This window comes from Nerophis ophidion, linkage group LG22 (assembly GCF_033978795.1).
Source record: "Nerophis ophidion isolate RoL-2023_Sa linkage group LG22, RoL_Noph_v1.0, whole genome shotgun sequence".
In the NCBI taxonomy this organism is placed as follows: Eukaryota; Metazoa; Chordata; class Actinopteri; order Syngnathiformes; family Syngnathidae; genus Nerophis; species Nerophis ophidion.
In genome coordinates, this window is record NC_084632.1 from 28,222,735 (window position 1) to 28,237,240 (window position 14,506).

At 40.1% G+C, this 14,506-nt stretch overlaps 1 protein-coding gene across 2 annotated transcripts in view; it reads left to right on the forward strand.

Annotated features, from left to right (window-relative positions):
• Positions 1 to 14,506, forward strand: part of LOC133540752 (collagen alpha-1(XXIV) chain) — a 286,309-nt gene that overhangs the window by 33,275 nt on the left and 238,528 nt on the right. For both annotated transcript variants that reach the window (XR_009803719.1, XM_061883645.1), the window contains exon 2: positions 10,557 to 10,627. Coding sequence is in view for 1 of the 2 variants with exons in the window: in XM_061883645.1 (XP_061739629.1) it covers positions 10,557 to 10,627 (71 nt within the window). In the remaining variant the exon portion in view is untranslated. The remainder of the gene's footprint in view (positions 1 to 10,556; positions 10,628 to 14,506) is intronic.

Below are 14,506 nucleotides of genomic sequence, written 5' to 3' on the forward strand. Positions count from 1 at the left end.
TATGGCAGTAGCATATAGCATATAGCAGTTAGCATCCCATGACCCACAATGCACTTCTGCCATGACCCTCCCTCGCCGAATTCTTATTGGTTGAGGTGTGTGTGACGATTGGTGACATTTTCTCCATCTCTTCCGCGAATGAGATAAAAAAGATATTATTTGATATTTTACGGTAATGTGTTAATAATTTCACACATAAGTCGCTCCTGAGTATATGTCGCACCCCCGGCCAAACTATGAAAAATTCTGCGGCTTATAGTCCGAAAAATACGGTACACAAATGAGTCAGTATCTTAACAACAAAGATATCAAAATACAGTATCATTTGATTTTACGTTAATCGATACCTGAGTTCGGTCAGTATTGAGAAAAAGTACCGAATTTGGGACCCGTTCTTAGTCACGATTAGGTTGATTACTGGATTGATGCCTTTTCTGCAAAAACAAAGTCAAACAGTAGAATGAGCTGTTGTATTTGTGCAAAGTTTCTCACCTAAACATTTGTTTGGCGTTACTCTCTCTTACACCTGGGCTTCAATGCTTTTGAGTTGTTTAGATGAATAAACAATCTTTTATACTTTGTCCCCACTAATAATGTTAGGAGCGTCTTGCCAAATTAGACGTGTTGTTTTTAATTTAATACCAAAAAAAGATCTGGGCATCTGGGATCTTCTGCTCAGTTGAATTAAATCATTGAGGCTCCGAACTCATTTTTGGGAGAGAAGAATACAGAATATACTGTTGCTGTGTAAGGATTCATCGTGGCGGGCTCAATGTAAAGTTGTGATTATTTATAGTCTTGACATGACACCCACTCCCCACATCGTGGTATTTCCCTCAGTCAACAGAGCACTGTTTGTGGAGCTTTGTCCCACTTTCTGCAAAGACTGGTTGGCATATCGCTTTTGTTCCAATTATTTTTTATTGTTGTCAAACGACAGATATAAAACCACAACATGCCACTGATTTTTTTTCCTTCATATTACTCTCGAACGCACAGGTGTCAAACTCATGGCTTAGAGGCCACATATGGCAATCTACATCATTGTGTATATGGCCTGCGGAATCCTGGAAATAATATGGGTCAATAAAGTACTTCATCTTTTCTTATTAAATATATTTGTTCCTTCCATTTTGACAAGAAAAATACATGCAATTTCATATCTTTTAAACTTTTATATTATCTAATAATGCGACACATAATACATTATATATTCCAAACATGTTTTTTAAATATATATTTAAATATCTGCTTAACCAAAGCAAGTCATCCATCAAATTAAACATAATACAAAATATATTTTTATATTTATTTATTTTTTTATATTTTATTTATTATTTATTTAAAGATTTTACGGTAAAATTCTGGCAGCCAAGCTGACAGTCTTTTACTGTAAAATGCTCAGTAGTTTTCACATAATTTTACTACAAATGGAAAACCTGAATGCAGCTGAGATAGGCTCCAGCACCCCCCGTGACCCCAAAATGGACAAGCGGTAGAAAATGGATGGCTGGATGGATGGAAAAATAATACTAAATTTATTTGCAGTAAAAAATATGGCAACTGAGCTACCAGTAAAAAAAAAAGTTAAAACTGTGTTACCGTTTTTTTCATTCACAGTAGTACGCCGTAAAATCAACAGCCACACATTTTACTGTAAAAAAATTGACAGCTCGGGTGCCAGAATTTCAAAAGAAAAAAAACGGTGCTATTTGCAGTATTATGCTGTGAAGAACACAGCACATTTCACGGAAAAATTGCCAAGATCTTACCGAGAAAGGGCCAAGATTTTTTTTACGGCGTCCATAAATAAACTAAACTAATTATCAATTGCATAGGCAATTGTGTAATTATTTAATGAGGCAAATCCTTATACATTTACATTAACAATAATTCCGGACTACCCGCCGCTACTTTTTCCTACGCTTTGAATCTTGTGGCTTATACTACAGAACAGCTAATTCATAAATTTATCTTTGCTAACGGCCATAATGTTTTGTGTTAAATAGTTTTCATTAAACACAAGCAGACACATTGAAATGGTGTGTTATTGTTTGTGTTATGGCGCCATTTTTTGGACGAGTTTGCTAAATGCAGGTGTTGCGGGTGGAAAATCTATTTTTTGTTTTATTGCTTTGAACTGAAAGTAAAATAATCCACAGCAGGATTCTTCATTCATCACCTCAAGCAATGTTTGTTAGTTTTACAATATATCTAAAACAAGTCATACTTACAAAAGCGTCCCATGTATGATATCAGTAGGACAGTTTTCATGCATAATTGTATCTGCTATCTGTCACGCCTATGGATTATGTTTTGTTTTGGTCATGTTTTGTTTTGTTTTTTGGACACTCAGTTCTGTTTTGCACTTCCTGGTTTGATTTTGTTTCCATAGTTACTCATTAGTTTCCACCTTGTCTCCAAGTCACGCCCCGGTCCTCAGTTTTCACACCTGCTGGTTAATTATCACAGCTAGTATTTAAGCCACAGTCACCTGATAGTCAGTCTGGCAACTTCCCACTTTACCCACATCTCCATGTAACTACCTTCATGCCTTGATGTTCGTTTTTTGACCACGCCATGTAAGTTTTGGTATTTATGCCTCAGTGCAAGTTTAGTTTTTTCATGCCACAGTGCAAGTGTTTTTGTTTCAGGTTTGTAGTTTGCAGCATTTATGCTAGTCTTTAGTTTATTTCATTAGCCAAGTTTGTTTTCCGCCCTCGTGCACGCCCTTTGTTTGCCTTTTGTTGTAGTCTGTTTGTTTAGTTTTAAATCACCATGTACTTACATTCATGCCTGGCTCGTGCAAATCATCCTCTGCGTCGATGAAACAACCTAAGTCCAAGTCCATGTTCGACACTATCGTAATACATCAAAACTTGTGTGACGTTAGCATGAGCTAATATGGTAACACATGTACGACTGTCAGTGTTAGTATTATTAACTTACAATGGCATTGTTTTTGTATTGTTGTTTCAGTTTCACAAATTTCTCAGTTATTTCACCAAAACCTCACCGTGGAGTTATTAAATCTGTTTAGCTGATTAGAGAGCTACCTTTTGCAGATATTGGGTTCATTACGATGACTTCTGCTTTGTTTGAGTAACTGTTTTACTGTCATTTTACGGACACAGTTTTGAAACAATTAATGTATGTATACAAACATTTACAAGATTGTTTTGTGTAAATAACTAATTTCACAATGTATATAAATTCCGGTGCGACTAATATATGGAAAACTAATTTTTTTCTTCTAAAATTTAGTGGCTGCGGCATATAAGTCAGTGCACTTTATATAATCCGGAAAAAACTGTATTTACTGTTACAAGCGGCCCTCTGAGGACAGCAATAAATGTGATGTGGCCCTCAATTAAAACAAGTTTTACATTCCTGCTCTAACAGAAAGTAAGCAAACAATGTATTTGGTTGCCAGGCAATTAATTTCGCAACACCTATGTCATTGTAGATGGGCTGCATTTTAATGTCTGAGGCTCATGGAGTCCTTTAAACACTCTAACAGGGACACAGTGGGTCAAAAAAAAAAAAAAGTTATCTGACTCAGCATCAGATGGTCCCACTTGACGGCCCAGAAGGGAGCTCTGGTTATATTTAGTCAGTTCAAACAACTAAAAGACATGTCCTGTTTTATTCTTCTTCAGTAGATGAGTTATTGTATTTTATTTCCAATGTTGTTTTCTCTTACAATACTGCCTTTTCATTCAGTGTGAGTCTGTGCTCCCGGACATTGCATAACACAACTACATAACAAAGAGTGTGGTTTTGCACTTCCATATTATTTTCTGATATTTATTTGATTTCTCATTCAACAATGTCTGCTTCTTGTTTTCTGTCAAAAACAATACATGGCTGCCTGTCTGGGGCTCTGTCATGCCTCATTCTGTGCTGGCCTAACTTTCTTCACAAACTCCATTAAAATGAGACGATAAAGCAGCTATCACACTCAAATGTGACTAAAGGCACTCTCTCTAGCAAGACAACGTTCTTCCAAAGTTTTTTTATTTTTATTGGACCTTGCGATTGTCATCCCAAAAAGTTGTCATGAACCACTGCAGGTTGTGTCAGAAGCTTCCACTATGAAGACGCCTGTCAAAGTGATACATTTGGTCTCACAGTACGCTTTGAAGCACATCATGAAAGCACGGTTAAGCATGTCAATCAATCAATGTTTATTTATATAGCCCTAAATCACTAGTGTCTCAAAGGGCTGCACAAACCACAACACAAACCACAACGACATCCTCGGTAAAGCCCACATAAGGGCAAGAAAAACTCACCCCAGTGAAACGGCAGATCAACTGGTCCAAAAAAGGGGTGTATTTAAATGTTGGAGTATACAAATGAGTTTTAAGGTGAGACTTAAATGCTTCTACTGAGGTGGCATCTCGAACTGTTACCGGGAGGGCATTCCAGAGTACTGGAGCCCGAACGTAAAACGCTCTATAGCCTGCAGACTTTTTTTGGGCTCTGGGAATCACTAATAAGCCGGAGTCCTTTGAAGGCAGATTTCTTGCCGGACATATGGTACAATACAATCGGCAAGATAGGCTGGAGCTAGACCATGTAGTATGTGAAGCCCTTTTTCAGAGCAATATTAAAATGTGGCTCTTATTTCATTGGAAATCCTGGAAACGTTACCCTCACACCATTTTTGTTCCATGGTCCATAAGTGATTTGGTGTGTGGTGGGATTGGAAACTTGGACATGTGACTTAACTAATTGTCACCAGGATGTTTCTGGACATGTTTCTAGAAAAAATAAGTACCGCATTTTTCGGATTATAAGTCGCTCCGGAGTATACGTCGCACGGGCCGAAAATGCATAATAAAGAAGGAAAAAAACATATATACGTCGCACTGGAGTATAAGTCGCATTTTGGGGGGAAATTTATTTGATAAAATCCAACACCGAGAATAGACATTTGAAAGGCAATTTAAAATAAATAAAGAATAGTGAACAACAGGCTGGATAAGTGTACGTTATATGACGCATAAATAACTAACTGAGAAGGTGCCTGGTATGTTAACGTAACATATTATGGTAAGAGTCATTCAAATAACTATTACATATAGAACATTCTATACGTTTACCAAACAATCTGTCACTCTTAATCAATAAATCCGATGAAATCTTCTTCCTCAATGTCGCCTCTAAACAACTCTGCCAACTCCAAAGGTATGTGCCGCTTCTTCTTGTTGTTTTCTGCTGCATATTTCACTACGTCCAGCTTGTAATCTGCAGTACATGATTTCCTTTTTGGTGCCATTTTTGTTCAGCCCTTCTCAGTTTTTATAAGTTACCGCCAAAGATGAAATCATTCATTTTAATAGCTACGGCAGTAGCATATAGCATATAGCATATAGCAGTTAGCATTCCATGACCCACAATGCACTTCTGCCATGACCATCCCGCGCCAAATTCTTATTGGTCGACGTGTGTGTGACGATTGCTTACATTTATATATATTTTATATATCAATGATGAAATATTAACATTGCAACACATGCCAATACGGCCTTTTTAGTTTACTAAATTACAATTTAAAATTTCGCGCGAGGTATCATGTTAGAAACGTCGGTATGATGACGTGTGCGCGTGACGTCTCAGATTGTAGCGGACATTTATTTCCAGCCCGATCCCAGCTATAAGTAGTAGTCTGCTTTAACCGCATAATTACACAGTATTCTGGACATCTGTGTTGCTGAATCTTTTGCAATTTGTTCAATTAATAATGGAGACGTCAAAGAAGAAAGATGTAGGTGGGAAGCGGTGTATTGCAGCTGCCTTTAGCAACACAAACACAGCCTGTGTTTCCTTGTTTACATTCCCGAAGGTGACGCTTTACTATGGAACAGAGCGGTCAAGCAAACATTGTTCCCGACCACATGTCAACCGGCAGGTTTTGGTGAGAAAATTGTGGTAATAAGTCGGCTCTTACCGTAGACATGAGCGGAGCTTGAGTCGTTCATCGTGCACCTGTCAAAGAGGCAGCTGCGGACTGTCTTGCCTCCTCCGACCGATAAGCACTTCAACATAACAATAAAATGAACAAAGCTCACCTTTTAAGGATTTGTACATATAAAAAAACTACAATGAGTTCAAGGATGGCTGAAATTAGTAGCAGAAAATGGTGCTTGCCAAATACTCTTATCAGTGAAGCATGTAAAACATAAACAGTGGGATTTCTAACAATTAGGAAGGTTTGTGTCATGTTTGTTTTCCTACAGAAAATATGTTAAAACCAAAAATATTTTTTTTCTTCATCTTTTTCCTTTTTCACACATCCCTGAAAGAGGTCCAGGGAGCCACTAGGGCGGCGCTAAAGAGACGCATGCGGCTCTAGAGCCGTGGGTTGCTGACCCCCGTGCTAGACAAAACAGTTTGGTCATTGGTGCTGTCCTGAATATCATTTATATTGTGTACATTTTTTTTTCACCTAATCCTGAATTTGGCCGGTTTTGCAGTTATGTGTGCAGTCATTAACCGTACAATGACATATGTGTTTATTAGTACAAAAAAAGTTTTTAAATGGAGGAATTCAATTTTCAATACAGAAAAATCTAATTTCGTAATGGATTGCACTAGCATTGACACCCATTTTCTTCCGGTTATTCGAGGTCAGGTCGCGGGGGCAGCAGCCTAAGTAAGGAAGCCCAGACTTCCCTCTCTCCAGCCACTTACTCCAGTTCTTCCCGGGGGATCCCAAGGCGTTCCCAGGCCAGCCGGGAGACATAATCTTCCCAACGTGTCCTGGGTCTTCCCTGTGGCCTTTCCCGGTCTTACATGCCCGAAACACCTCCCTGGGGAGGCGTTCGGGTGGCATCCTGACCAGATGCCCGAACCACCTCATCTGGCTCCTCTTGATGTGGAGGATCAGCGGCTTTACTTTGAGCTCCTCCTGGATGACAGACCTTCTCACCCTATCTCAAAGGGAGAGAGCCCCACCACCCGGCAGAGGAAACGCTTTTTGGCCGCTTGTACCCGTGATCTTGTCCTTTCGGTCATAACCCAAAGCTCATGACCATAGGTCAGAATGGGAACGTAGATCCACCAGTAAATTGAGAGCTTTGCCTTCCGACTCAGCTCCTTCTTCACCACAACGGATCGATACAGCGTCCGCATTACTGAAGACGCTGTACCGATCTGCCTGTCTATCTCACAATCCACTCTTACCTCACTCGTGAACAAGACTCTTAGGTATTTGAACTCCTCCACTTGGGGCAATATCTTCCTCCAACCCGCAAATTGGATTCCACCCTTTTCCAGGCCGGAACCATTGACAGCATTGACACACGCGGAGTAAAAGCAATAGCAGTAAAAACTATCTATATTTCGCTGGCTTGCTCAATAACTCCTCAGGAATCTTTCCAACCCCTGGTCACATGTATTTATTTAGTCGTATTCAGTCTAATGTCACGACCCGGATAGGACTCTGGACACAGATAAAGGATTTCGGAAACAAATATTTATTTGGACAAGGGAAAGGGACCAAAACGGGAGAAACAAAACATAACTAACCTGACCTCAAAACTAACAAAAATATCAATAACTCAAAATGTTCCGGCTGCGGAGGGAAAAAGTACAACAAAAAGCGCCCAGCCAAGCCGCAACTTCCTCCTAGGCCGCCTCCACCAGCTCCACGACCAGTACCAGCACCAGCACCACGACAAATACCAGCACCAGCTACACGCCAAGTACCAGTACCAGCACCAGCACCACGACAAATACAAGTACCAGCACCAACACCACAACAAATACAAGTACGAGCACCAGCTCCACGACAAATACAAGTACGAGCACCAGCTCCACGACAAATACAAGTACCAGCACCAGCTCCACGACAAATACAAGTACCAGCACCAGCTCCACGACAAATACAAGTACCAGCACCAGCTCCACGACAAATACAAGTACCAGCACCAGCTCCACGACAAATACAAGTACCAGAACCAGCTCCACGAAAAATACAAGTACCAGTACCAGCTCCACGCCGCCAAGCACCGCCATGCTAAGAACCAAGCCAAGACACGTCTTCTGCTGCGTCCACGCCTGACACGTCTTCTGCTGCGTCCACGCCTGACACGTCTTCTGCTGCGTCCACGCCTGACACGTCTTCTGCTGCGTCCACGCCTGACAGGTCTTCTGCTGCGTCCACCCCTGACACGTCTTCTGCTGCGTCCACGCCTGACACGTCTTCTGCTGCGTCCACGCCAGACAAGTCTTCTGCTGCGTCCACGCCTGACAAGTCTTCTGCTGCGTCCACGCCTGACTCCTCGTCTTCTGCTGCGTCCACGCCTGACTCCTCGTCTTCTGCTGCGTCCACGCCTGACTCCTCGTCTTCTGCTGCGTCCACGCCTGACTCCTCGTCTTCTGCTGCGTCTACGCCTGACACGACGGCGCCGACGTGCCAACTTCCACGTCGACCATGGATGTGGCCGCCCCCTGGTCGTCCGCCACGCCAAGTGCGTCCACCTCCCTGTCGGCCACGGATGTGGCCGCTCCCTGGTCGCCCGCCTCGCCTGCTGCAGTGGCCTTCCACTCGCCGCCGCCACTTGACTTTGCCTCGGTGGATTCGGGGACATTTGACCTGGCGACCCACCGCCAATTCCTCCCTCCGCCCTCCCGTGACTCTTGACTCTGCTTGTTTTTGTTTATGGACATCTGGTATCTGTCCTTGAGGAGGGGGTACTGTCATGATCCGTAGTCTGGATCATGTTTAGTTTAGTTATTTTCTGTTAGTTTGGACTCCCTTTGTTGTTTGTGTACCTTTGTGAGTCAGTTTGGTCACCATGGTAACATATTAATTTCACCTGCTGTGGGTTCCAGACGCACACCTGTTTTTGTTAATTACTTCCGTCCCGTCAGTCGGTCTTGGTCCCTTGTTTGCGGTATGCAACTGTTTCGTTGGTAATTACTAAATTTCTTGTTACCTGATCCTGTGCTAGTGTTAGCATTAGCTTCTGTGCTTTCGCCACGCGTTTCTTTTCGTCTGTTTTTGTACCAGTGTTTTGTTATTAAATCATTCTTACCTTTACGTTGTTGTCCGGAGTGTCTATGTTTGCGTTGGAGGAACGATCCCGCATTAAAATGCGACCCGCACGTGACAGAAATGCTCATTAGAAGAATATTTTACAATATTTATGTGAAATCTAAGCTATTAAAGATAGCAAAATATAAAATATTCTTGAAAGTAGGGCTGGGCGATGTATCGATATACTCGATATATCGCAGGTTTGTCTCTGTGCGATAGAGAAAATGACTATATCGTGATATTCGAGTATACATTCTCACGCAGTTGCTTTTAGCTGCTGGCATTACACTACAGGCTCTTATCACTCTCCTTCCCACATACAGCAAGAGCGCCTTTTTACATACATCACATATGTACACGCCACGCGGAGCAGAGAGGTAGCAGCATGGGTAACGTTAGCTGTGGTGCGAGTGGTAATACGAGAGAATGAAGGTGCAAATCTGGTAACAAATGATGGAAGAATTAATTCCCCAAAAACAGCAGGGGGTCCATCGTCTGGCGGTGGTTTGGCTGCAAGTGGGAATATGTCCAACAGACAACCGTAATTTGTCAAGTATGCGGCAAAATCGTTGCTACAAAATGTAGCATTACTGATAATATGTAGCATCATTTGAAAATCTGCTAGAGAATGAAGAGTGATTACTCCGCATGTCAACATCTCCATTCGGTGTCACCCGCCCACACCATCAAAATGCAGAGGTAAACATTTCCAGATCAACACCGTATGAAAAAAATAGTCAACAACAGAAGGAGATAATGTCCGCAGTAACCTACCACATAGCGAAGGACGAACACTATTTGATTTCCTATTATGCAGCTCATTTTTATTTGACCGTTATTGAAATATATTGTGTGACATCATGCACAAAAGTGCACTTTATATGTTTTAAACTATTGTAGTGGCACGCTGTACAAAAAGTGCACTTTAATTTAGTGTTGTTTTGATATGTCATCTTAGTGACATCATGCACACAAGTGCACTAATAGCTTGTTTTGAAATGTCTCTGACAATCTTGCACTTTCTGTTTTGAAATGACATGAATGTTTGTGCCACTGCTTAATAACTGTTTAATAAATGCAGTTTTGGTAACTTGACTTAGTTGTGATTTTCCTTTCTACATGCAAGTTAAAAATTAGCATATAATATTGCAATATGAACAAGAATGTTTTAATGTAGACACATAGAATCACCATACTGCTGTGATTATCTGTATCAAGTGTTCATTCAAGGCTAAGGCAAAAATATCGAGGTATATATCATGTATTGCGATATGGCCTAAAAATATTGAGATATTAAAAAAAGGCCATATCGCCCAGCCCTACTTGAAAGTGATGATATGACATTAGGGGTTTGTCTTGCAATGTGTCACACAAAATGCCAATCATTAACTTACCTTACGCACATGTTTGTACTGCATAGCTTTTGGTCCGTCTACAAAAATACTTGCAAGGATGCTAAGCAAAACACTCAAACACTAATTTGTGTTTTCCTTTCTGTCCCCTTTAGGTGGAACTTTCTTCTGCTCCTGTCAGTATGCTCCGCAGTACACTCTGGAGACGACGACTATCTAGCACAAGGTACAGCACAGAACTAGGTTTCTTACTATTATGATCCCATGAAGACAAGGAATAGCTAACATGCTACACTACACAAGCTAGAGCTAGTAAATGTGAACAAGGTCGGGAAATTGATACTAATATCAGCAGTAACAGAACCAAGAAGTATAATATCACGTTGATATTACAGTGGTTAAATTGGTATTTTTTACTCTCAAAAAATATTTTGTTGTTTTTGTTATTGTTTAGGAAATGAGTCCGTAAATACAGGAGGGCTTTAAGGGCAATAACTAAAGGATTTAAATCAGAGCCAATGGCAGGTCGTACTTAAACAAATTGATTGATCGTTCTTTGTTTTTGTCCAAGTAGAATTGTGATCAGAATGTTTAGCATTCGCTGATGTTGAAAATTTTATGTATCGGTGTCAGCATTGGTATGACCTATAGCTCCCCTTGTAATTGGATCGATACCAAAATTTGTAGTATAGGCCAAAATTAATGTAAAGTCACCAACCAAGAGAAGAACAAATGCTTGTTACATATTAGCAAAAGTGGAGATGGAACTATGTTAGAACAGAAAATAACCGGAAATTAAGAGTAAATCAACAAGTAGATTAATCATAACTTTGAGAAAATATTATTACCGGAATTGATGTTATATTTAACTGCATGTCAGCAGTCCTTTGTCACCCATTTTAAAATGGTTCTATTGTCATTTGCAGATAACAAGTAATATGTCTTCATCTGTATCTTATCGCAGGAGGCTGCAATATATATATATTGTGATGTAGATATTAAGCAATATTGTCTATCTTTAGTGCTGCATCATGTTTACAGATGTCCAAAAATATCGGCCTGCTGGTGTTATCGGCTGATAAATGCTTTAAAATGTAATATCGGAAATTATCGTTATCAGTTTCAAAATTATCGGTATCGGTTTTAAAAAACAGTAAAATGTATGACTTTTAAAAATGCCGCTGTGTAAACGGACGTAGGGAGAAGAAGAGAGCGCCTTTGTGTGCCGGCCCGATCACATAATATATACGGCTTTTCACACACACAAGTTAATGAAAGGCATACTTGACCAACAGCCATACAGGTCAAACTGAGGGTGGACGTATAAACAACTTTAACACTGTTACAAATATGCGCCACACTGTGAACCCACACCAAACAAGAATGACAAACACATTTCGGAAGAACATCTGCACCGTAACACAACATAAACACAACAGAACAAATACCCAGAACTCCTTGCAGCACTATCTCTTCCGGGACGCTACATTCCCCCCACCTCAACCTCCTCATGCTCTCTCAGAGAGAGCATGTCCCACATTCCAAGAACCTGTTTTGAGGCATATTAAAAAAAATTATGCACTTTGTGACCTCAATTATCTGCGATGAGGTGGCGACTTGTCCAGTGTGTACCCCGCCTACCGCCCGAATGCAGCTGAGATAGGCTCCAGCGAACCCCCGCGACATTAAAAGGGACAAGCTGTAGAAAAAGGATGGATGGATGGACTTCAATAATAAATATGGCAGTGCCATGTTGCCATTTTTTTCCATAACTTGAGTTGATTTATTTTGGAAAACCTTGTCACATTGTTCAATGCATCCAGCGGGGCATCACAACAAAATTAGGCAAAACAATGTGTTAATTCCCCAACTGTATATATCGGTATCGGTTGATATTGGTATCGGTAAGTAAGAGTTGGACAATATCGGATATAGGCAAAAAAGCCATTATCGGACATCTCTAATTATGTTCCATATATAGCAAAACACTACAGGTTGGATCATATGGTTGTGCAGTAAATGAGTGTCTCCATGGTGACAGCCAATAGTATACGCACAAATCTTATACGCCGTCTGCACCACCTTTGCACATACATTTTACAGTAGATCACCTGCAACACGCCCACAATTGGTACACACATTTTTATGGTTTGCAGACGCTCTTTAGCGCGTGGTATTTTCAATCTTAGTAGGGCTGGGATATACGGCTGAAAAAATGTATCATTATGTACATTTTTTATATTGGTTCATATCGATTGTTATTGATTTAATATTATTATTATTGATTAGGATCGATTATTATTGATTTTTGTCATGACCTATCGAAAATAAGGATCAGGAAAATACTTTATTAAACGTAAACATTTTTATTTAAAATTTAACCATCCTCTGATTATAATGCTTTCAGCTATAAAAGCATATTATGTCAACACAACCATGGAAAACATTCAAAACAATCAATACAAACAACATTTTTAAATCAGAATAAACACTTAACAGTCACTTCTTAAAATTGAGGTGCAAAAATAGGGAATAAGTAAATAATGCTTCATAAAGTGCAACAGAATAGAGCAAAATATGAAAATGTCAACATAGAGAAACCTGAGAAGAACTATTTTGTGCAGGTTTACTGCCAGGAAGTCAGATCTGTGCTCAGATGAGCGCGCTTTATTGGACTGCGGCCCGTTTTGTAAAAAATCCCAAAAACTTGCATACTGCTGACTTTTCCTGTTTTATCGACAATGTATCTGCTCTCTGCAGTACTCATTTTAATGCAAAGAATCAATCGCGAGACAACAAGATGTCTCAACCAAACGTGATGGTCGATACCTAATTGGCGGTAGGCGTGTCACTCCCACTGTTTAGTCATCACTTCCTGCGTTGCCCAGCTACCAGAGAGCGGGTGCTTTTGTTAATGCAACCAACCTTGGTTTACAACTTCCGGTTTCTTATGATATAAAAGAAAACAAATGTATATATATTGTTTTATTGATCGCATTTTTGTTAGTATCTTTTACATGTCTATGACAATATATATTGATATTGTTTTATCGCAATATATATTGATATCGTTTTATCACCCAGCCCTAAATGTCGGTAAATCAGGCCTTATATGCTCCGGTGCCTCCATCCAGCTGTGTAATCACTCACCATACAGCAATAGATGATTACTGTCTATTACCTGACACCTTCTATGTTAGCTACCTCTCTTTGTTCATAATGTATATTTTCTGCTGGATCTACTCTCTATTCTATGCTGCTCTTTTCATTTTGTTTTTTATTTTATTTTCTTGCTGCAGCTGTTACAAATACTATAATATTGTACATGGTAATTGGGATTTGTTATTGTGGAAGTCGCTTCCAAGCAGCTCCACTGTAAACACGGCACAAGAGCCAAGGAACGCTTAAACAAAAGTTTATCTCTCCAGCAGAAGGCGACCTATCAGTCACGTCCGTATCCTCTCTCTCTCTCTCCGCTCCCTTCTGCTCACTGTTAAAGACAACAGATGATTAGATTACCACGTACCACCTGTGAAATCTAATCACCTGCGAGCTGTGTATTGCCGTCAGCACATGCCCCGCCCTTATCCGATGGTGCTCCTCCCTCAACACCATCGACAGAAGCGGTGACCTTTGCTCCTGCAGGCACGCTGATCACACTCTCCCTCCACAGTTATATGTTGTGTATATTATATACAAATATAATATAATATAATACTATAATATATCAATATATATTATATACTGTATATGTACTATGTAAATATTACATATATGTTATATTTTATATTGCTACTATGGTACATTTTTTGTCTACTTAATACCTGTATTATCCTTTCCATCCTTACCCTTTCTAGCCTTTGAAACTGAGCTACTGTGTGGAACAATTTCCCTTGTGGCTCAATGAAGTTTGTTATGATCCGCTTCTTGGATCATTCCATATTCGTGTTTTGTTCCATTTTTGTATTATAGTCTACCAATGTTTGCCTTAGTTCCTTGTTTAGTCTGTTTCAATGGTTGCTCATTAGTTACCTGTTCCTCGTGATTACTGCCTTATTTAAGCCTGCCCCTTTTGTTATTTCGTTCTCGGTTCCTAATTTGCTCT